This window comes from Halichoeres trimaculatus, unplaced genomic scaffold (assembly GCF_033239565.1).
Source record: "Halichoeres trimaculatus isolate MK-OKI-2021-1 unplaced genomic scaffold, fHalTri1.1 fHalTri1_scaffold_5, whole genome shotgun sequence".
Lineage (NCBI taxonomy): Eukaryota > Metazoa > Chordata > Actinopteri > Labriformes > Labridae > Halichoeres > Halichoeres trimaculatus.
The window spans coordinates 16515483-16536966 of NW_027437183.1; the positions used below are offsets into that span (position 1 = coordinate 16515483).

At 40.7% G+C, this 21484-nt stretch overlaps 1 protein-coding gene across 1 annotated transcript; it reads left to right on the forward strand.

Annotated features, from left to right (window-relative positions):
• The first annotated feature begins 6390 nt into the window (after positions 1-6390).
• On the forward strand, positions 6391-21084 carry slc1a3a (solute carrier family 1 member 3a). Its single transcript, XM_074670203.1, has 10 exons — positions 6391-6546; positions 7090-7427; positions 8488-8625; positions 14532-14736; positions 14917-14959; positions 16220-16488; positions 16565-16798; positions 17670-17864; positions 18266-18400; positions 19194-21084. The coding sequence occupies exons 2-10, from the start codon at positions 7244-7246 to the stop codon at positions 19399-19401; spliced, it is 1611 nt and encodes a 536-aa protein (XP_074526304.1). The 5' UTR covers positions 6391-6546; positions 7090-7243; the 3' UTR covers positions 19402-21084.
• Positions 21085-21484: the final 400 nt, after the last annotated feature.

Here is a 21484-nt window from a genome sequence, read left to right on the forward strand (position 1 = left end):
TGACTGTAATTTGAAGAGGGACGGGGAATAAGTATCACCTCTTTTATCAGAGCCCAAACAAAGAGGAAGCCCATCTTGCAGCCTATTTCCCAAAGTTTAATGTTTTTGCCTGGACTTGCTCTACACTGCAGATCCCTCTGCAGTCAATCCAGGCAGCACACATGATACCATTAATGGCACATTCCCCCACCACGCAAATCATGTTCAGAATGAATTGGACAAACTCCTCGAGGCCAAAGGGCCAATGAATAAAAGCTCTGATTTTTTTTATGAAAAAAAATAGATTCAAACACAGAAACTGGCAGTAGGACCAGTAATAAAAATAACAGACTCAGACATGAAGTGAAATTAATTGATTGTACAAGTATGATCATGCTTTTTGATAGAAAAAACCCCCGACTTCTTCAGAAACAAGAAAGACAAAAATTTCAGAGTACCGAGCAGTGAACTTAGTGATTCAGTATTGTCCAATCTATTGGAGAGAATGAATCACCAAAGGATGCACAATAACCATGAATTCAGGTGATCAACCTTTTTTTAGTCACTTTCACAGTTATTTATATCTTGGCAGAAGACCTGTTAAGAAAACTAAAGTTGAAACATGAGCCCACAGCTACTGGTACATTTGTATCCTTGTATCCATTGTTGCACTTAAGTTTGAGGCTCTGCAATTAACTGAAAGAGTCCTACGAGAGTGGAAGGCAGGGTGACAGAAATGAGTTGTGTAGGGTGCCATACATCATGTCATGACATCACACGCAAGGATGGAGGCACAAACCATGTCATCATGTTTACTGCTGCTCCAGATTTTATTTCATATGAATCTTTAAAATCGGACAATTTTAATTAATCAATTAATTAATGTTGTTTCAGGCTTTTTTTTAGGACAGTGCACAGAGCAGCAAACAGGGCAAGAGTGGGAAGTGACATCTGGAAAAGGCATCACAGGTCAGACTCAACCCCGGGCTGCCTACAAGAGGACTTGCCTAATGGAGTGTGCAACCTAACCTGACAAATTGATGATACCACTGATAGCGGCACCGAGCAAGATAGAGGACAAGAAGGTCTGATCAAGAAGTCCAACCAAGGTTTGGACTTTTTGGTTTTTCGGGGATAAGGGGGTACAATGGTGGTTCACAGTGGCCAGAGGAAGCACTAGATGGTCAAAGAAGGAGTAGATCCAGATTGAGTAATAGGGGATGGGATTCATGCCTCGTCTCCCCCTGGAGAGATTTGCTAAACCTAGTTGTCGCCATGTATTGAGTGTGAAATCAACAGCAGCATTTCTTTTACGACAACCAATCAGGAAAGCGTTGTCCTGTTGGGGGAGCTGGAGGTTTTGGGCCTGGAAGTAAGAGAGTCAGATGAGTCACTTATCCTAGTGAAGTGAGATACAGACTGGCTGTTTCAGCCATCAAATCTGGGTGTTTTAGCCTCATCAGACAGTCTCCTATGCAGTTTGGTGGGGAGTTGAGTATTTTTATAGAAGTGTATTGTGACCCGAAGGTGTCAACCAAGTAAAAACAGGATTGGACAGACTGTGTTGTTGGGAGAGGACTGTCTGGACAAGATAGTTCAAACAATCACAGCTGAGATTAAAAAAAAGAAGTTTAGAAACTTGGGGACAGTGTAAAAAAGTCTCTGATGTTAGCCCAGCAAAATTCATCCTCACATTGATGAGTACTCTGTACACAATACATGAACAATAGTTAGCGCATGAGTGCAGTGTTGTGATGCAGGTTCACAAATGAAAGGTGAGTCCCCTTGATGAACTAACTCCTCTTACTACAGCCTAATTGACACAGAGGACACACAAACAGTGTAAAGATGACATTTCCTTCCTCCATGGTAATGTGTCACAATCATCTGTTCCTCTGTTATTTCTGTGTGCTTTATGGCAGGATCCCAAATTCTTTTTTCCCTTTCTTCAATTTACAAGTTTGGCTCTTCAGCTGACCCCATCAGCAGATCCCTTTGCTTTGAGCTCTGAAGACAAAGGAGACTGTTGTCTGTTGTTGCTTGTTGGGATAGCTGTGAGACGGATGCCATGTGGGTCGCTGCGGTGAAGCAGAGGAGCTGTGGGGTGCTGGTTTAAAGCTTTCCAGATGAGACGAGGGGGTATGATGGGAAAACCACACAATTGGGGCTGTTATATTGAAGTTACACACACACACACACACACACACACACACACACACACACACACACACACACACACACACACACACACACACACACACACACACATGCTCAGGGAGGATTTTGCAATATTTTCATGATATTTTCGGGAAACAATGTGGAAAGAAATAATTTGCCTGCAGGCTGGAGAAGAATTAGCCTCGCTACAGCAGTTAATCAGAACAGAGCAATGTTAAGCAATTCAAAGCAATTTCCAAAAACATGAAAGTCAACAAAGTTAGAAAACTACTGCATTCACAAACATTACGTAAGAATGGGAAATGCCCTTTGCTTGTTAACCAAGAAAGCTGAGATTTGTACGCCACTGAATAGCTGTTTCCAGTTTCTCTATGTTGATTGCATCTTTCCCATACAAACAAACTGTAAATAAATAAATATAAACTTTGATACATCATGATGATACTTCTGTTTAACCTTGGTACACATGACTACAAGACTAAATGTCTCAGAGATGCTGTTCCATACAAGTTGCTGAAATGACCTGTGGGGTATTTTGGGACATTGGGTCTTACCCAAGGACACAGTCTGAAGCGGATTAGACTAAACCCACCAACCCTGCAAATAATAGATGAAATGGCGAGCTAGCTTAGCACTCTATGTAATCTTCATACTCTTTCCATACAACTGTGACTCACATGGATGGTCATATGATAAGAAAAGTTAACATATTAGCATAAAAACTGCTGCAGCTTATGTTATGTCCACAGTGAGTGCTACTGCAACAAGCCCCGAGGAGGATAAGTGAAAGAGGCTGTTACGTCCTTCATTTTCTCCAGGATGAGGATATCATCAGAGTAAAATACAACAAGGGGATTTCTAAGAAGTTTAACACATCAACATTGAATTGTATCTGACTCTGTTCATGCTGCAATAACAGCAGAAACAGCCACTGGCAATGGCAGCCTCCCAGGCTGGATTATTGAGATGTGTTGTTGAGTTTCTCTGAGGCTCAGGGGATGACGGAGGAAGATCGAGACACAGTTCATATCCTTCCTCCCTGTAATTCAGAGCAAGTAATCACCTGTTTGTTCAAAGCTAATGAAGGTTATCCAAGCACAGAGGGCTGACAACAATGTGCTTTTTTGAAAAATGATTTCAGCTGGGAAGTAACAAGATATGTGCGTTCTGGCAACCGAAATCCTCAGTGTTCCCACATGTTTGTAATCAATCTTTCTATGGCTAGCTGTCTTATTTGATCAGTCTATCAATCCACCAATTACTTGTTAATTTCATGCCTAGCTGTCTTATTTTCATTTTATTTTGTCTAGTTTTATTGTAGATCATATTTTGGTCATTTTCTAATGTCTACTAGACACATGAAATTGAGCAGTTTCAGTTTCTCATCAGGAGGAGTACAAAAAGACAGTTGATGGTAAATTTGATTTCAATCTGCACATGACACACTCCATGGACACATGGAGGAAATGTAGGGGATTCAACACTCCTCACTCATTCCCATTCTCTACCTGTCCTCCAGGTGCAACTTTAAGACAATTCTGGCTACCTGACTCTGAAATCTCAGTTATGTTTTATACTGGAGGAAGCCCAAATATCAAACTCTGTCCTTCCAACACATATTTTTGTTGTCTCCTGTGATTAAGTGTTCTTTTCCTTCCCCCTTGTAAGTCATTTTATGTATGTAAATCTGCTTTTGGCTGAGTGGCACACAATCAGCCCTGCTGACCATTTCTGTAAAATGTCAACCCCCTAACCCTTTAGGGAGTTGGTAATGCATTTTGTGCATTTTGTGCACTTTTTAAGGGGTCTTAGAGCCTTCAATGCATTTCTACTCCCAGACTTCTCTTGCTATTCAAAGAGCACCTTCTCAGTTTCCCACATTTCCCATGCACCAGTGCAAGTTAGATACAAGCTTTATCTCTTGTAAAGTCTAATTCCTGGTTGCCTTCATGTCAGCTAACCTTGAGCTGGCTGGCTACAACAGAAATCCTGAACCAAGAGTGAGATGTTTATTCTTAAGGACTCCATGTCCCAGCCTCAGGGCAACCCTTCAGGGCACCCAGAAAAAAAGAGCCTTTTTCTCAGGCAGATTAGCCAATCACCCTTTGTCATTATCTTTTCACAGAATCTCAGCCTTCACCAGTTTTAGCAAGAGTTTCCCTGTCTTGGTCTAAAGCAGGGATCTCAAACTCGTGCCATAGAGGGCCAAGAGGCTGTAGGTTTTCGCTCCAACCAAAAACTCCACCAGCTGATTTCACTGATTAGTCCCTGCTCTATGATTGAAGGTGAGGTAATCATTGAAATCAGCTGGTATGGTGGAGTTTTTGGTTGGAAAGAAAACCTGCAGCCTCTTGGCCCTCCATGGCACAAATTTGAGATCCCTGGTTTAAAACATCCAGGCTTCCTTCCTGCATCACCCCTCAGCCCTGCCTCCAAATTGGCCCGGCCCAGATCCTGTTCACCTTTCGATTATCGCCTACTTGTGTTAGGACTTGCTGATTGCATGTTTTCCTACCTTGCATGCTCGTACACACCCTAGTCAAACATAAGAATTTATCTCATGGTGACCTTAAACCAACCCATAACAAGGCTCAAGGAGAAAGAGAAACAAAAATTTGTGACAGTTGTTACACACACTATTTCAAGTTTTTTTTCTTGTTTTTTTGTCTAAAAATCAAAAATGCATTCCAAGCTACAACATTTACAAGAAACCATCCACAGACTTTTTCAGCACTTCCCTTAAAAATATCCTTTAACTTGAATATTGCTACAGAAGGTTAATCTCTTTTCAAAGGAAAGAAACAGTAGATCAGCATAAATCTCAAAGTTCTGGGACCAGAAATCTCAATAAATCTTAAATGTTAGGACGGATTCTTGAAGGACATAGTAAAAAGGAAAATGTTGCAATATTCTCTGGAGTGAACTTTCTCCCACACTACAGCTGATGAGATAAATTCAAACTTTTTTTAAAGAGCGATGAGGTTTAATTCTCCTAAATTATTTAATCTCCTGTAGTACTCTGAAAAAATGTGTGGTCAGAGGTCTTGTAAGGTCACTGCGGTCATATGAAACAGACGTGCAGTGTACTGGTGTGTGTGTGTGTGTGTGTGTGTGTGTGTGTGTGTGTGTGTGTGTGTGTGTGTGTGTGTGTGTGTGTGTGTGTGTGTGTGTGTGTGTACTGACTGCCCAAAAATTTCACAACATCTCCTCCAAACGTGGATTCCCATGGTATGAGTCAGAAAGGATACCTTCAGCTCTGCCTTTCCCTCCTTGCTCTTTTTCAGGCGCATTAACCCACATTCACGCACACATTTCCATGCACACCCTCCCCATTATACACATCACACATGCCAAACTGCACATTCTGCGAAACTGAAGTTGCTGCCAAGTTAAAGTCCTGGTCATCAGCCTTCTTGTTTTTGGAATGCCGTCCATGAGGCTGTGCTACTTTCTTTTGTATCCTGTGCCAAATTTGTGGTCATGACAAGGTTTATATGACACATTTGTGGCTATAATTGTCAAGGAAGCACACTTGTCAGCTCCTTCGCCAAAAACACTTACTTTAAAACTGAAAATGTGCAAAACTGTTTACACAGATTGTTTTTCACACAGCTAGAAATTGCTGAGCACCAGATGTACCATTGGCACTTTGTAAATATTTACCCTCTCTGTTAAGCTAAACAAGCCAAAGACTCAGCTTGTTTCTTGGAAAAAGTAACCAAGTGGACTTTGTATTATGGAAACGTTCAATGTGCTACAATGCAACCATACGATGGGCAATTTGAAATTGACTGATGTGTGTTGGTTGGATGCTTGCCAAAATAAATGTGTGAATGGCTAATCTTCTTCCATATCAGTTTTTGATGGATTGGTGTCTTTTGTGTCTCCATTGACTCACTCTCCACAGGAATCTCCAATCAGGTTGAACTTATCAAGCGTGGAAAACCATTTGAAAGGAAAGCCGAGAGGGACAGAAGAAAACAAGAAGGTCCTTTCTCCTGTTCCTGCTTGGAAAGCTCATTATTCCTAAAGCTCTCCTCTGTCTGAAAGCCCCCTCCCTCCTCTAAATTACTTCACTTTTTTAGCTCCCGCCTCACCTCCCCACAAGCCCACACTGTGTGACTGACAAACACTACTATAGCACCTCCTCCTTTCTCTCACTGCCTCTCTTTTTATTCCCTCATCCCCGACGCTGGTCCCTCCTTTCCTTTTTCTCCTCCCCTCTCCTCTTGCTCTGCTCTTACTCCCTCATTGCTGGTTGCTCACGCCGACCAGCTCATAGCCAAAGAGATCCTCTGTCCCTCTCACACAGATCGAGCTTTAAGACCAGAACCTTCCCCCAGAAAACACAGACATTACTCAAGAGGAAGTTATTGCTCAAGCCTAAAGGTACAGAAAAAACTTCTACCTCACTTTTTCACCGTTTAATGTGTCTGCAGGGTACATTTAACCTTTTCACTGTTACTATTGCTTGTGTTTGTTTGTATGTCCGTGAATCAGTAGCTGCATTACCATTTGTGTACACACACTGTACACGTGTGATGTAGCTACTAGAGTGTGCTCGGGAGGAAGTCTGCATGCCTTTAGAGCTGGTGGTGCAGCACATGTGTTTCTCACTCTGCACTGCTTCATTTCCTTGACAGATGACTGAAAGTATTTTATGTGTTACTTTGCATTTTGAGGGGCTGCATGAACTTTGTGTTACTTTTTCTAAAGACTTTTACACTCGGTCCCCTTTGTGTGAGCTTGGCATTTCACTGTTTGAAGAGCGTCGCGAGGCAAAAGCCTTCAAAGATAGAAAAAAAAAAGGTTTATTTGACTTAGCAAAGTGCTGTTAAGAATTCTACTTGTCTCCTTTTAATACCTGCCTTTATTTTGCACTCTGATTCTAATGTCAGCCATACTATCACTATAACTTCCTCTCTCATTTAGGAAACTTGAAACCAAAAACGAAGCGCAGCAGTGAGGAAGAAGAGCAAAGAGTAACAAGTGATTAAGCAGCACCCTTGAGGTGTTCCCATCACAGCTGAGCAGGGTTCAAGTTGCACAGAAATTGATAAAACATCTGGGGACTCCAGCGGCAGATATGACTCAGAGCAATGGGGAGAACCCACAGAGGAGCCGGGGTGGTCTCCAACAGATCCGAGCTGGGATCCAGTCCAGATCACTGCTGGCCAAGAAAAGAGTGGAGAACATCACTAAGGATGACGTGAAAGGATTCTTCATCAGAAATGCTTTTGTGATCTTCACTGTTGCTGCTGTCATCATTGGTAAGGATGAACGTGTTGATAGATTTCTCCACCTTTCACATTGTTTAGAGGCTTCACTCTGAAACTTGTGGCAACTGAAAGAGACTTTGTTTCTTCCCCTCAGTTGTGCTGCTCTACCCCCTACCCCTACCCAATTCATACCTGTTAAAGAAAAGGCACCACATTTTCTGAATCACCCCAACAACCCCTGGTGCGGGGCGGAAGAAGGAAGGCATTGAAACAAACCTTCTGATGAATGAATAGAGGAAACTCAGATGAACTTAGAAAACTGGCTTTTATCTGACCTCTTGAGCTGACCTTTGACATCTCACCATTAACCTTTGAGACCTTCTCTGCTGGAAGTGAGCCCAGCCCACCCACCTCCTGCACATCTGCTGCCCTGCTAGAATTACACCGTGCCATGACAAACACGTCTGACTGATTGTTAAATTCAGGGTGTTCTTCACAGGCGGCTGCATGCTCTGCCACCTGGGCTTACTGTGGATTAGAGCCACAGTGGACAAAGTATTTGTTGATGGAATCGTCTTCAAAAACAATTAGAAAGAGACGTCTAGTGCACGCTCTGAAAAAGAGCACAGGTTTTAACAATGAGCACTTGTTGCTCAGTAACTGAAGAATCTAAACAGCCTTCAAATAGTCACAATGACATCAAATACCAATGTTTCCTATGAAAAACACAGTACAATACAAGTATTTCCTGCTGAGAAATCATGTTATCACATGCTTTCACCTCCATTAGTACGCCCCCACATTACCAGCATCATTCCAAAGACGCTTCAAGTCCACGTTACTTTCTTTGTGAAGGTGTGAGGAAGCACAGTTAACTGTCCCAGAAGACATGTAAGGTGGCCATAGATTTAAAGATATGGACACAGGGCTCAGGTGTTATTTTTGCATTTTGGAACTGATCAGTGTTATTGTTTTATTTTTTTAATCTGTCTTCCAAGTTACACCCCACATTTTGCTATAACACACACACATAAAAAAAACACTCTACAGAGACTTTATGTGTTTCAAAATGTTCACTGGGATTTTATTCCACCTGTGTTTGTCTTCACAGGCATAATTCTCGGATTTGCCCTGCGGCCGTACAACATGTCATACCGTGAAGTGAAGTTTTTTTCTTTTCCCGGAGAGCTGCTGATGAGGATGCTGCAGATGCTTGTGCTGCCGCTGCTGGTTTCCAGCCTCATCACAGGTACGAACGTAAACTAATTCAGAACTAAACTGCCAAAGATTCATCCCCAATCAAACGTACAAACTTTGATTTCTTAAATTGGTCAGCCCAATTCCTCTTTTGTTTTGTCAGATTTCCAACTGCAACTCAAAATTAGGTGGACATAATGCTATCACATAAAATCAGTTTTTCAATCAGTGATAAACAAGCCGCAATATCTTTCATAAGACTCCAACAATAGTAACTAGGTAAATTCCTTTTCAAATGCAAATGACAATGCTGCACACAGCCAGGGCTTATTCACAGCACTGACACATGCTTGTTATCAAAACAGCTCAGTTGTCATTGGCTATTTTTAGTTCAAATGTACCTCAGATATCTAAAATAAGCAAACACAGCAAACTTCTCTCAGTTAAAGATGGTGTGACATTGTTTTGATCCAAAAATACATCAAACAGCTTTAGATGACACACAACAGGCTCATGAAATCACAAAAATCCCTAAAACACAATTCTCACACTAGGACTTCCTTTTTTCCTGAATCATGTGTGCTTAAAATGGCTTCACCGCCCTCTTTCTTTGCTCGAAATGAATAAGATTTCTACCTGAAAAAACCTGTATGTTAATGTTACTTTGTACCCTAAAATGCAGTCAGACATAGCCACAAATGTTCAGTTACATCAGTTTGTAAGAAAAGGATCATGTCAGACTGTTTCATACCGTTTTAACTTTGTTGTTCAGGTAGAGTGTGTTTTCTGTGTGAAACCTTCATAACAGTGAGGGTGCTGGTTATTGATTTGTGGCTCCATTTGCCAACATGTAACTCATGAGTGGCAGAGTGATCTGGCTGTTTGTTCAGCCGACGCTGTTTGTTAGTTTTGGGCCGGTGGGATGATGGAGTTAGGGTGACCTCATGAGTCAGAGAGAGACAGAGAATGAAAGAGATATGTTTTCAAACTTACAGTATGGGTCTCAGTCACATGCCTCACCCGGCTTGGTACAACATGACCACATCAGTCGATACTTTGTTGTGTCTAAGCTGAATAACCAATCAGGGATCGGTGAGTTTATTTGTGGTTTCAGTGAGTTTGCAACGTTCACGTGTATTCGGGACTTAATATCAGTAAATACCCAAACACATGACTGTGAGGTTTTTAACTCAAATTTGGGATGTGGTGACTTCATCTGCCACTGTTGATATGGTTCACAAATCCAGTTAGACAAAGTTCTTTTCTTTGAGCGAAATGCTCTCATCAAACAGAGCTGTTACTTTTGGCCAAAGTTAAAATAAAGTTGGAGAGAAAGTGAGTTTCAAAAACAAACACGTGTCGGCAGCGCTGACCCTCAAATGTAGGCGGAACATGCTGGGACCAAATGTCCAGTCTCTGAGCCCTGACTGACAGGCCAAGAAGCCAGTCTCCTGGGGAGATGACGGAGACATGCTGTCCGATAATAACCTGCTTTGTGCTGCAGTGGGGCGTAACATCAGCATCCTCTGACATCATGTCACATGACTACTGCTTCAACATGTGGAAAGCAACAAAGAGGGCTGTTCTGTGGCCATGTCACATATCACCCCCTGCTTTCTTATGTGTGTGTTTGTGTGTGTATGTTTACCAAATAATCAGATCCAAACACACTTTAAATTACTGCTAACACTATTCAATTTGTCTTTTTTCATCAATCAGAAGACAGAAATCCTTTAAAGTAATGATAACAATGTTTTGATTTACTTGTTTTTGTTACCAATGCCACAGGAATTTAGTTGTGCATTTTACAATATCCTACATCAATACAAATAATTTCTGAATCAGTACTTGTGGTATCATCAAACATGCAACTATGAGGAGCACTCAAAAGTCTACAGCAGTCTGCAAATCTGTATGAAAAACAAAACCCTCTGATCCATGCAACAAAATAATGTAAAGATGAATTACTGAGTGACTTTAAGCTCCATGAGTCTGATGTCAATTCTCTTAACATGTCAAATTGCTACAGAAAAATGAGCACAGCTTGTGCTTTTAGGTTGACATGATCTGGTTACACCCTGAAGGAATGTAAGCAGATTGAATACAGCTTAACTCCTACATGTCATAGCCTAATTGATAAAATGAAAAAGACTAAATCATAAAAAACACATTTTAATAGTTCTTTTGGTGCTTTGTAGGCCAATGCAAACAAGTGTACTTTGACGAACATTTTGACCTTTTGGTTTCTGACAAGGTGCAGACTCTTGTACTCCAAAGATTCCTTTACAGTCTCTTCTGGAATATTCCACAAACTCTCCATTGATGTTTCAGCAGAGGACACTGAGGCCAGGTCACAGCAGAAACAACTGGTGAAACTTTCTGGGATTGTGGCTTTGTGAAGTAACTGTTGTGCCAAAACATCCACACACGTTTACACACAAATACGCATTCTTACCTGAGGTCATAGCTTTTTAACTTCAAAACCATCTAAAATTAGATTGATTAGTGATCACGTCACAAACAAACCTTTTATTTTACATTTAAAACTCTGTAACAAACGCATATATACTGATGCAATTTTAACAAGTTTGACTCAACCTGTGGTACTGTATGCTACTTTCTTTCTTCTTAAACAGTTTGACAGATTTTTGCTACAGCTATGACTGCTGTTCAAAGTCACACAAGTTTACCACTTACATACACCAGTTACATACATGTACATTCATTGTATGGACACCAACATGTGTTGGCACATGAATTTTGCCTCTAGATGCTTCCCTCTGCAAACAAAGGGCCTCTATGCAAACTGACTGTCACCCTCCAAAGGCTGTAATGTGTGTCCATATGAAATGCAGTTGAAATTCATGCTTGTGGTGTGAGGTTAAATTCTGGATCAGTTGCTCCAGCAGAGTTCAGAGGGGCAACGGATGGTAAGAAGCAAAGGGAAGCTAAGATCAAGTGTTATACAACCCTGGTTCAAGAAGATCGTGAGAAGGGGAGCAGGAAGTTTAGAGTCCATTCATCCTCTTTACCCATAACCATATGTTTCTATATATCCCCTACTTATACGAGCACATTTTAAATCAACCACTAGATTTTAGCTGGCTGCAAAATCCATATTGTGCTCAGGAATTTTATTACGAGAGCTGGGAGTCCACCGCAGAGTAGTTTACAGGACCAAGAGAGGGGGCTGGACAGAGACAGGGGATGTGGGCTGTAAAGAGGAAAAGGAGGATGATTACAGAGGTCAGTGCAAGGGGAGATTCTGTCTACTGTAGGAGGAGTAGGAGGAGGAGGAGGGAGTCGGGGGCGAAACAAGGACAAGGAGTTACAACAGCACACCCATTGATAGGACGACCAAGGCACATTTTACAGTATATAACTGGACAAGCTCTGGGTGATCTTTCCTCTGGTAGAAAAATGTCCAAGTAAAGTTCTCCAAACTGATGCGGTGTTAAGTAAGAGTTGGCAGAATAATCTGTTATGACTGACTAGGCCTCTGTGTACTCCAAACTGCAAACTCCAAACCATAGACTGTATTTGACCAATTTATAACATTATCACAATGGATGTCAAGCATACTATGTTTTGAAATAAGCTGGACAAATCAACTGACCACCGGGATCAATAACTTGCACTACTTTATGCAGTATCTAGTGCAGAGATGCAACATTTTCATTTATTTATTCATTTTTTAAAAATGCAATAGCTTGCATTTTTGAGCCTCTAGCAAATATAAAATTGGAGATAAAAACTCTATAACCAAAGGTGTTTATTATGATATAACTAGAAACAATGAAAAGCACCAAAGCAGCATAATTGAGAAGCTGGAGAAATGGTCCACTGGGAAGCTACTTCACTTCATAGAGTGACATGCAGAAAAAGGATAAAAAGATACAGGCTTATAAGTCTTACTAGATAAATTTGAGTTCTTTAAAGTCTTTCTTTAATGGTGGAGTTACTTTTTGCCCTGCGTCTGCGTTTGCTAATTGCCCTGTGGACGGACCCCTTGCAGTTACCATGTCCTTAGCTTCAACTTTCCCCCCTCGAGGCAGACCTTTGCCTTTGTATTTGATGAACATTCCCCTTATGAGAAAGAAAGTCATTCTTCCTGCCCTCCTTCAATCTTGCTTCTTTTCAAAGGATGGAATTGGTGAGGCTGCGTCCGTTGTTGCCTGGACAACAGTCTGGGGATCATTGTGTGCGTGTGAGGTTGACTAAGTCAACAAGTTTTCCCAGGGCTGTCAAAAAAGGAAAAGGAGGAGAGCAAGAGGAGGAGGAGGAGGAGAGAGGCTGGATGGTTAGGGGGATAAGGGTGGCTATGAAAGGAAGATTGCAGCAATAAGATCAGCGTACAAGAAAAAGAAGGAGAGAAGAGGGGTCAGGGGAGGGAGACTGGGGGCGCCTTGAAACAAGAGGTAGGGGACAGAGAGGAGGTAAAGAATTTGGAAGAGGAGGAGGGGGGATCAAAAAGACTTGGATAAAAGGCTAAGTCCTGGGCATGTTGAGACAAGAGGAGCAGAGAGGGCCAAAGCAGGGGCAGTGGGTACGCCCATGCACAGACATAAATGCACACACATATGAAAGGGGCACATACATCTCAATGCGCACAAAGCCTGCTTTGCCTTGTACAGCGCTGCATGAAGATAATAGCCATAATGAAAGCTGACACTTTGAAAATACAGCACTGCCGTCATGCCTTTTGAAGCAGCCTGTTTGAATCCAGTTTGTATATTTCCAATGGCTGTATTTGTTCTTAACCCCCTCATCCCTCCTGAGTCTGTTTAATGCTATCAGAGCTGTACTGAACAGTTCAACCTCCTGGTTCCTGTCAGCATTCATCAACTGTTAAACCTGAAATTTGATTGTGGTTTTGTAGAATTTCAAGATGCTAAGATTATCAGAAGGTGGAGGAGTGCATCTCTGCAGCTTCATTATCAGATGTTTTCCTTAATCCTTACTGCAGAGGGATTCCTCTGTTTAAATGTTGCTGTGTGCTTTTTCCTATCTTTGCACATTTTCCTTCATGACACAAATATTCAGTTGAGGTCAGCCTGTTAAACTGTAACTGACATGACTGCTGCTCCTTGTGTTCACAACAAACTAACGTCACACACGGGGGCATGTGGCACTGTTGTATGGTCAAATAAAATAGTTATTTCAAGATGACACCTCGACTTAAGACTAGAGGTTTTTGGACAACTACCAAATTGAAACAATCACTTATCTCTGGCACATTTTCACAGAGTTTACCCCATCAGAATAAATAATACGAGTGTGAATATGTCAGCACATGTTGTATGGTGGATGAGTCCCTTGGTGCTCAACAGAAGGTGTTATTTTCCACCTGTAAAGGTCAGAGTCAGATTGTGTTTCTAGCTGCTCTTTGTTATCACAGATAGTTGGGCAGATAATCCAGACAGGTGTATTACAGCTGTAATTACAGCACCTTTTCCCAGGCTAACAGTATACTCATAGGGAGTCAAGTTGGTGACATATCCATGTAAACTCTGAGGTCATGCGGCATCTTCAGTCAGAAATGATAGGGTTCTTTATTCCATGAACAGAAACATCAACAAGGGCAGACACACGGTTATTTTATTGACTGAAATCATTACTGCACACTATTTAATTATACTGCTGATTTGTGTGCCACTGGGAAATTTAGATTTTTGTTTTGTTTAGCAGCATATATTCCACTAGGAAACAATAGTTTGGTCTCATCTAAGAAATGAACAGGGTAAGCAATCATTTCACTAAGCAGTGAATGTTGTTACCCCTTCTTTACATTATGCCACATTTTGGTTCTAAAAGCACTGCTGCTCCCCCTACAGGAGCTACTGTGAATGTCCACAACATGAATCTATGTGTGCCTCTGAGCACGAGTAAAAATACAGTAATAAACATCAATGATACTGCTGTTCTAATGAAAATTCTTTCACGTCTTCTCTTTTTTAGGTATGGCCGCTCTGGACAGCCGGGCTTCTGGTAAAATGGGTATGAGGGCGGTGATCTACTACACCACCACCACAGTCATTGCTGTGTTCATCGGTATTGTTATGGTGCTCATTATTCACCCTGGGAAAGGATCGAAGGATGAGTTCACCAAGCAGCAGAAGATAGAGCAGATCAGCCCTGCTGATGCCTTCCTCGACCTTGTCAGGTAAATGTGCAGACTGCCATGTAAATCAAACAACAAAACAATTATCTGCAGTGGGGAGCAGAATCTAAAAAATGAAGTTCATAATTGCTTTTTCTACAAGAGACTTGGAAAATACATTTAGAGATTGCAATAGTTTCTTTCTGTGTACAAAACTCAACATCTGTTTTTTTTGTTTTTTAGGAACATGTTTCCTCCTAATCTTGTGGAGGCTTGCACCAAACAGGTAAGTTGCACATTTGCCTTTGTTAATGTATGTCATGCATTTTTCTTATGAATTGTATTATCGCTCTTGTCATATTGAAGAGTTTGCCTAAACAGGAAAGTCTGTCACTGACAGTAAGCTTCATACTAAATCTGAAAGGTAGGGTCTCCAGGAATTATCATTACTTATTAGTAATCACAAATTCAAACCGGTCTCCCTCTCTGTGGCTCATTACCAGAAGCAGCGCGCACCCACAGTCTTTGAATGGGACGACATGAACACACTCACCGACACTCACTAGCCAAGCAATCACCTGTGGCAACCACAGCATTTCTGCATGGGAGGGACTCTATAGCCGTGCGTGCGCCTGACTTGGCACATTAGCACAAGCTAATCACTGGGTCATCTGTTAGCAGAAAGTCAACTTGCGTCGCTCTTAGTCCCGAGCTGCTCTTCTTTCGCCTGAAAGTGAGTTAAAGTCAAGCCAAGCTTCACCCTCGGTCAGTAAAGAGCATTATCTGTCAGGCGTTTTGTTTCACTTTGGTTGTGTTTGTCTTGCTACATGCTAGCCCACTGTTGTAGCTGCTCAGGACAGCTTCGACCACTGGCTAATCAACACCCAAAGTCACTTGTGCACCAGGCATGCTGTGATTGGCTGATGTAACCACGTTTACTGTCCGCTCAGAAACGTCCCGATACAACCAAAACATCAATGTACAGGCTGGGAAGGTTTGAGGCAGACTGACGGACAAGTATAGGCTAATAAGTGACAATTGAGCAGGATCATTCCTGTAAAAGTTTCCTTTTTAAATTTTTTTTTTTTTTTTTTTGAAAATCCTGCAGACTCTACCTTTAATTTGATCCTCATACAAGGCATATCAAATGTTTTGTAACTTTGCTTGTATTTTCAATGTATAAAGAGCAAAGTCATAATAGGGGTTATACAGGCCTGGGTTTATTTTTAATTTTTTTCAACACCTGATGATCCGATCTTTCCTAACTGCTCATGCTTTCACCTGTCATGCTTGACTTGTTAGCCGAGGCCCTTGTTTCAGTGCCACTTTTACTTCCTCATTCCATTCTAGCCAGGTTGTTAAATGTTAAGCGTCAGATATGTATGCAGCAATTTGGCAGCAGTAGGAAGTTCTGAAACGCTACATTTTAATGAGAAATATTGACTGAGATTTTCATTTGGGGACCCTTTCCTTTCATAAAAGTCTGATAAAGTCTCAATCCCTTAAATATATTAATCACTATCCAACCCCCTTTTTTAAAATCCAGTTCAAGACGCAGTATGCCAAGAGAGTAGTCCATGTTACTATGACAGTGAATGATACAATATTCGCTGTCAATGGTAGCCATGAGATAACACGGGAGGAGATGATCCCAGTGCCAGGTACAGTGAACGGCGTGAACGCTCTGGGTCTGGTGGTGTTCTCCATGTGCTTTGGTCTGATCATTGGCAGCATGAGGGAGCAGGGTCAGCCTCTCAAAGACTTCTTCGACTGTCTCAATGAAGCCATCATGAGGCTGGTGGCCATCATCATGTGGTAAGTGCCATTATGAATATTTGAAGAGGTGTTGGATCTTTAGATAACATTTAAAACAACATTCCTCAATCCTCAGGTATGCCCCTATCGGTATCCTGTTCCTGATCGCGGGTAAGATTGTGGAGATGGACGACGTTACATCCATGGGTGGCCAGCTGGGAATGTATACAGTCACTGTCATCTGTGGCTTGCTCATCCATGCCATTTTTGTCCTACCAACGCTCTACTTCGTCATCACCAGGAAGAACCCCTTTGTTTTTATTGCTGGGCTTCTGCAGGCGCTTATTACTGCCCTGGGAACATCATCCAGGTTTGTAACTGGGTTTCAGAGATCAGTACAATGGGTTCTTACTGAATGATACAAGCAACTGTATTATTTGGTGAAAATATGCATTATTGTCTTTCAATGCCATAATTTTTAATTAAAGCTCCTGTAAGGAACTTTTCATTTGCAAAGATTGTGGCATCCTGTGGACAAATCAGTACATGTCATCTCTTTGCTGATTTTGTTCTGTACATATGTAAACACATTTTTTCAGCCATAATATTATCCCGCTTTTTTTTTTTTTTTTTTCGAAAAGTTAAGTACATCAATCATGGTGAATAATATGACCTAAAGCTGCCAAAGTAGTGAGCTATGTATCACTTTATCAGACATGTTTTTACATTTAAGCATCAAGAGTTTGAAAAAAAAAAAAAAAAGGAAAACTGGTCATGTAAATCATGGCCTTGGTTGCTTATATTGCTCGATCATAGGCATTAGTATTCATTTCAATCTTTTTCATAACCAGCTTGAAGCTCATAGCAGGAGCATGAATGTATGACTACAGCAATAAATAAAGCAACAAGAAGACCTTGGTAAAAAGCTTCTTTATTGTTCCCAAATACTGTACATTTTGCTCAAGATTTGTCCTGATCAAACTTTTCCTTGGAGTTGAAAATTTTGTACACATTTCTTTTTTTTGTTTGTAATTTTAAAGTCTTGTATGAGCGAATGGTTTCAGGCTTTGTTGTGCGCTCACATTTCCTACCTCTGCAGATGATAAATGTTGATAAGAATGATTTATTACTTAAAGGAAACAACTGGTCTGTGTTAAAGCATTCACAGCATCTCAGGAATTAACTGTAACCTGCAGGATATGACCTTAATTTTCCCTATTATCAATCCTGTTTGCCCTCAGTTCTGCCACATTGCCCATCACCTTTAAATGCCTGGAGGAAAATAACAATGTGGACAAGCGTGTGACCCGCTTTGTGCTTCCTGTTGGCGCCACCATAAACATGGACGGCACAGCTCTGTATGAAGCCCTGGCAGCCATCTTTATCGCCCAGGTCAATGACTATGACCTCAACTTTGGACAGATTCTCACCATCAGGTATACCATGAAGAGTCCCTAGAGTTTGACTTTTGTCTCTTCAAGTATTTATCCCCAAAGGGTTTTGATTCAGGGCCTGCTCTGAGAAAAGATTTTGATTGAGCCAACATTTGTCTTCGATTATAGAAAATAAATACTTTCTAACCCAGCTGAAGCATGTCCAAATCCCCAAACCACATGTTACAACTTCATGAATGGCTTTCCAACCACCAGTCATGCCATTCGATTCGGGATAGTATTTCAGCCAAAAGACTGAATTTATGACTCTCTTGTGCTGCTACCAATAAATGATTGAGAGGTCAACCTTGGGACATGTAAATCAATGCTAAATTGTATTCTTTGATTTGAGAATGGTTCAAACATCTCTTCACCTTCTTTTTTGAAACTTTTTTTTCTATCAGTATAACAGCTACAGCAGCCAGTATTGGAGCAGCTGGAATCCCTCAGGCTGGACTGGTGACTATGGTGATAGTGCTAACATCTGTTGGCCTGCCCACTGATGACATCACACTCATCATTGCTGTTGATTGGTTCCTGTAAGTACAATTTTGTGACATACTATAGAACTACTCATTTAACTTAAAAAAATACAGTTTTGCAAGGATGTGAGGTTTGTTGTGAGAGACCCAGGCTGAGGGGGATTTTAGAAGGTTAAAGGATCAAATCACAGCTTCCACAGACCTTCCCCTTGCATTCCAGGACCCTCCATCCATCTGGTTTTTATTCAGTCACCATCCAATCCCAGTGCAAAGCTTTACTTCCTCCTTCTGACTTGTTTCATGTGGGTTGAGGACTGCTTGAAGCAGTAACAACCCTGTTTTTTCTTCTTCTTTAATATCTGCTGTGTGTATTTTCACAAAAAAAATTACTGTAGCTTTAATTTCCAAAGTTTTCCATGTAATTGTTTGATACAAAAAAAATCTTTCTATTTTTTCTTGTCCTCTCTTTCCTGTAGTCCTGTAGTATGATTTAAATTTGTCTTCTTGTTTATTTCTAGTTTTTCATTGTCCTTTCTTTTGTTGTCTGATGTCTTCTGCCCTGTATCATTTTTTTCTTTGCATATTCACATTTTTATTCATGCTTTTTTTTCCCCTTTTCCTTTGCTTGTCTTTTCCTGCCTTGCTTAATAACTGCTTTTCTTTGCCTACGTTGGTCTATCTTGTCTTGCCTTCTGTTGTCTGTTCTGTCTTTAATCTCTCATCTCGTGTCTTCTCTCTTATCGAATGCTCTGTCTCTTAACTTGTTTGGTCTATATATTTTATCTGTTAAATCTCTGCTGGTATTACCATCCCCCTGCTTCTGTCCTCATCTTTCTATGTCTTTCTTCAGGGACCGATTGCGCACCACCACCAATGTCCTGGGAGACTCGATTGGTGCAGGAATAGTGGAACATCTGTCTCGCCATGAGCTGCAGAAAAAGGACCCTGAGGGTTGGAACTCAGTGGTGGAGGAGGCAGACAAGAAGCCGTACCAGCTTATTCACCAGGAGAACGAGTGTGAGAACGAGAGGCCTGCAGCCAGCGAGACAAAGATGTAGGGCCCAGGCTGAATACATTCTGGGAATACCACTGAACTCTGCTGAACTACCTGCCAAATTAAATTGATCTACAGCTAGAAAAAAATTCAGCCAAGATGAATTCCACTTGTGTGAGGTCTGGCGTGGACCTAACTGACTCACTGCAAACTTGAAATGGTTTGATGTTGCATTGTTTTAGAGTTTGTGCTGTGAGTATCCCTCAAAGTACAATTCGTATCTGCCGGAGGCCGGCAGCTGTTGCAGTATAAACTACTCTAGAGCCTGGTTATCTGTGGCCTGTAGGCCATATTAACTTTCATTCAGAGCTGTGATGATGGATCTCATCCACTAGAGGCCAGTAGTGCTGCTAGTTTAATAGCATAGCAGATTGCAGCCAATACTTGTTTTTGTTTGTGCTTTTCTGGCTCAAAGGTTGTTTCTTTTGTGTTGTTTGAGTGGATTTACATGGGGACAATGTGAAAAGAAGTGGTTGTATAAATATACAAGGAATGCATGTAAGATGTGTTGGGTATGTTGCATATACACTGGGTGACCAGGCAAACCTTTTTGGGAGAAAAAAGGGCAGTGATTTTATACATTTCTGCACCACACCAGTGGCTTTATTTTCTCTGATTTTATGTTCAGACTCCAGGTACATGAATTATGTCCTGATGATGTCATATTTTGTTTTTTTGTTTTTTTTTACCCCTCTTACCATCCAAAAACAACAACAGTAACTAAAAATATTCCCTTAAATCAGTTAAAACAATCATTGAAACTGGCAAACCAAAAATATTTAGCTCTCCTGCAGCTCAAACATAGAACTGCCAAGCTAAACTTTTGAGTGATTATATTTCAACCAAACAAGACCACCAAATATATTCTCTAAATTCATGTCTGAAAACTTAACAAAACTGTGCAAATTTAACAACAATTTCCTTGTAAATCACTTAACTGCAGAATAGCAGCTTTAGTTTAAGTGTAGGTGAGTGATGAGTCCCTTTTTCAGTATAAGGATTATTTTGAGCCAATCATTTAATATTGGCCATTTTGCAATGGTAAGGATCAAAAACCTGTTTGTAACATTGTCAATGAGGTGTTTTGCTAATTTGAAAAAAGATGTTCAAATATTGCTACACAATAGGCAAGCTTTGTCTACTCTGAGTTTAATGGTCATAGATAACAGAATCTAACACTATTCCAATTGATCTAATATTGATGCATGTTGTATAGTTGCTTTATTCCCCTTTTTTAAATTTGATTTTTAGTTTTTTAGTTGGTATGTGATTTAGTATACATAACAAATGCAACATTTACATATAATTTGTTTTGTATAGATGATTATATGAATATACTGTATTTGTATAGAGAAATGTAGATATATGTGTACATTAATTGTAGATTTAAATTGTAAAGGGTTACTTGAGGATTGTTTATGTAAAGATGCTGTAACCTAGCTGTTTTTAAACCTAAATGCTGAACTAACAGTCCCTCTAGTTTCTTTTACAAGATGCAAAACTGGCTGATTACAAGGACCAAATGTTTTTTGTTAAACACTTGAGAATGAATAGTTCTTCTGTTTACAATTGCTGTCTTTGCATCTGATTGTTTGTCACTTAAATTCACATGAATGCAAACATGCATGACTGGAAAGTTGTTGTAGTTTTATCTTGCATGGCTTTTTTCAATAAAAAAATGAAATCAGCTGTGGTGTATGCATCATTTATAACATGAACCTCTAAGAGGCCCATCTTGAATCAAGTCTTTCTGTAAATATTTATAGCTCCTATGAGTAACTTTTGGCATCCCCTGTTAAAAAGTAGTAGATGTCATAACGTTTCTCTTTTCTTCTCAGCTTACTTTCTTGACTTTACAAACACATCCCTCACTGTGAGTCTTTCCAATGGAAAATATAATAAAAAGACCATTTTGACACTGTTTCTACCCTACAGCAGTTTATTTTTCAGGCTTAACAATACTCTAGATACAGATACTTGGCCCTGCCAACTTTGGACTCATTTGCTTTCAGGGGTCCTACACAAGCCTCCGTATTAGCTCATGTCTATCAGCTTAAAAAGCTCCTGACAGTTGCTTTAAGCATTTG

Bases quoted from the DNA above. Each gene is read 5' to 3' on its own strand.
- slc1a3a (XM_074670203.1), top strand. From the start codon at position 7,244: ATGACTCAGAGCAATGGGGAGAACCCACAGAGGAGCCGGGGTGGTCTC. The intron at 14,960-16,219 runs GTAAGTTGCACA...TTTAAAATCCAG, and splicing joins TGGAGGCTTGCACCAAACAG to TTCAAGACGCAGTATGCCAA. The intron at 18,401-19,193 runs GTAAGTACAATT...GTCTTTCTTCAG, and splicing joins ATTGCTGTTGATTGGTTCCT to GGACCGATTGCGCACCACCA.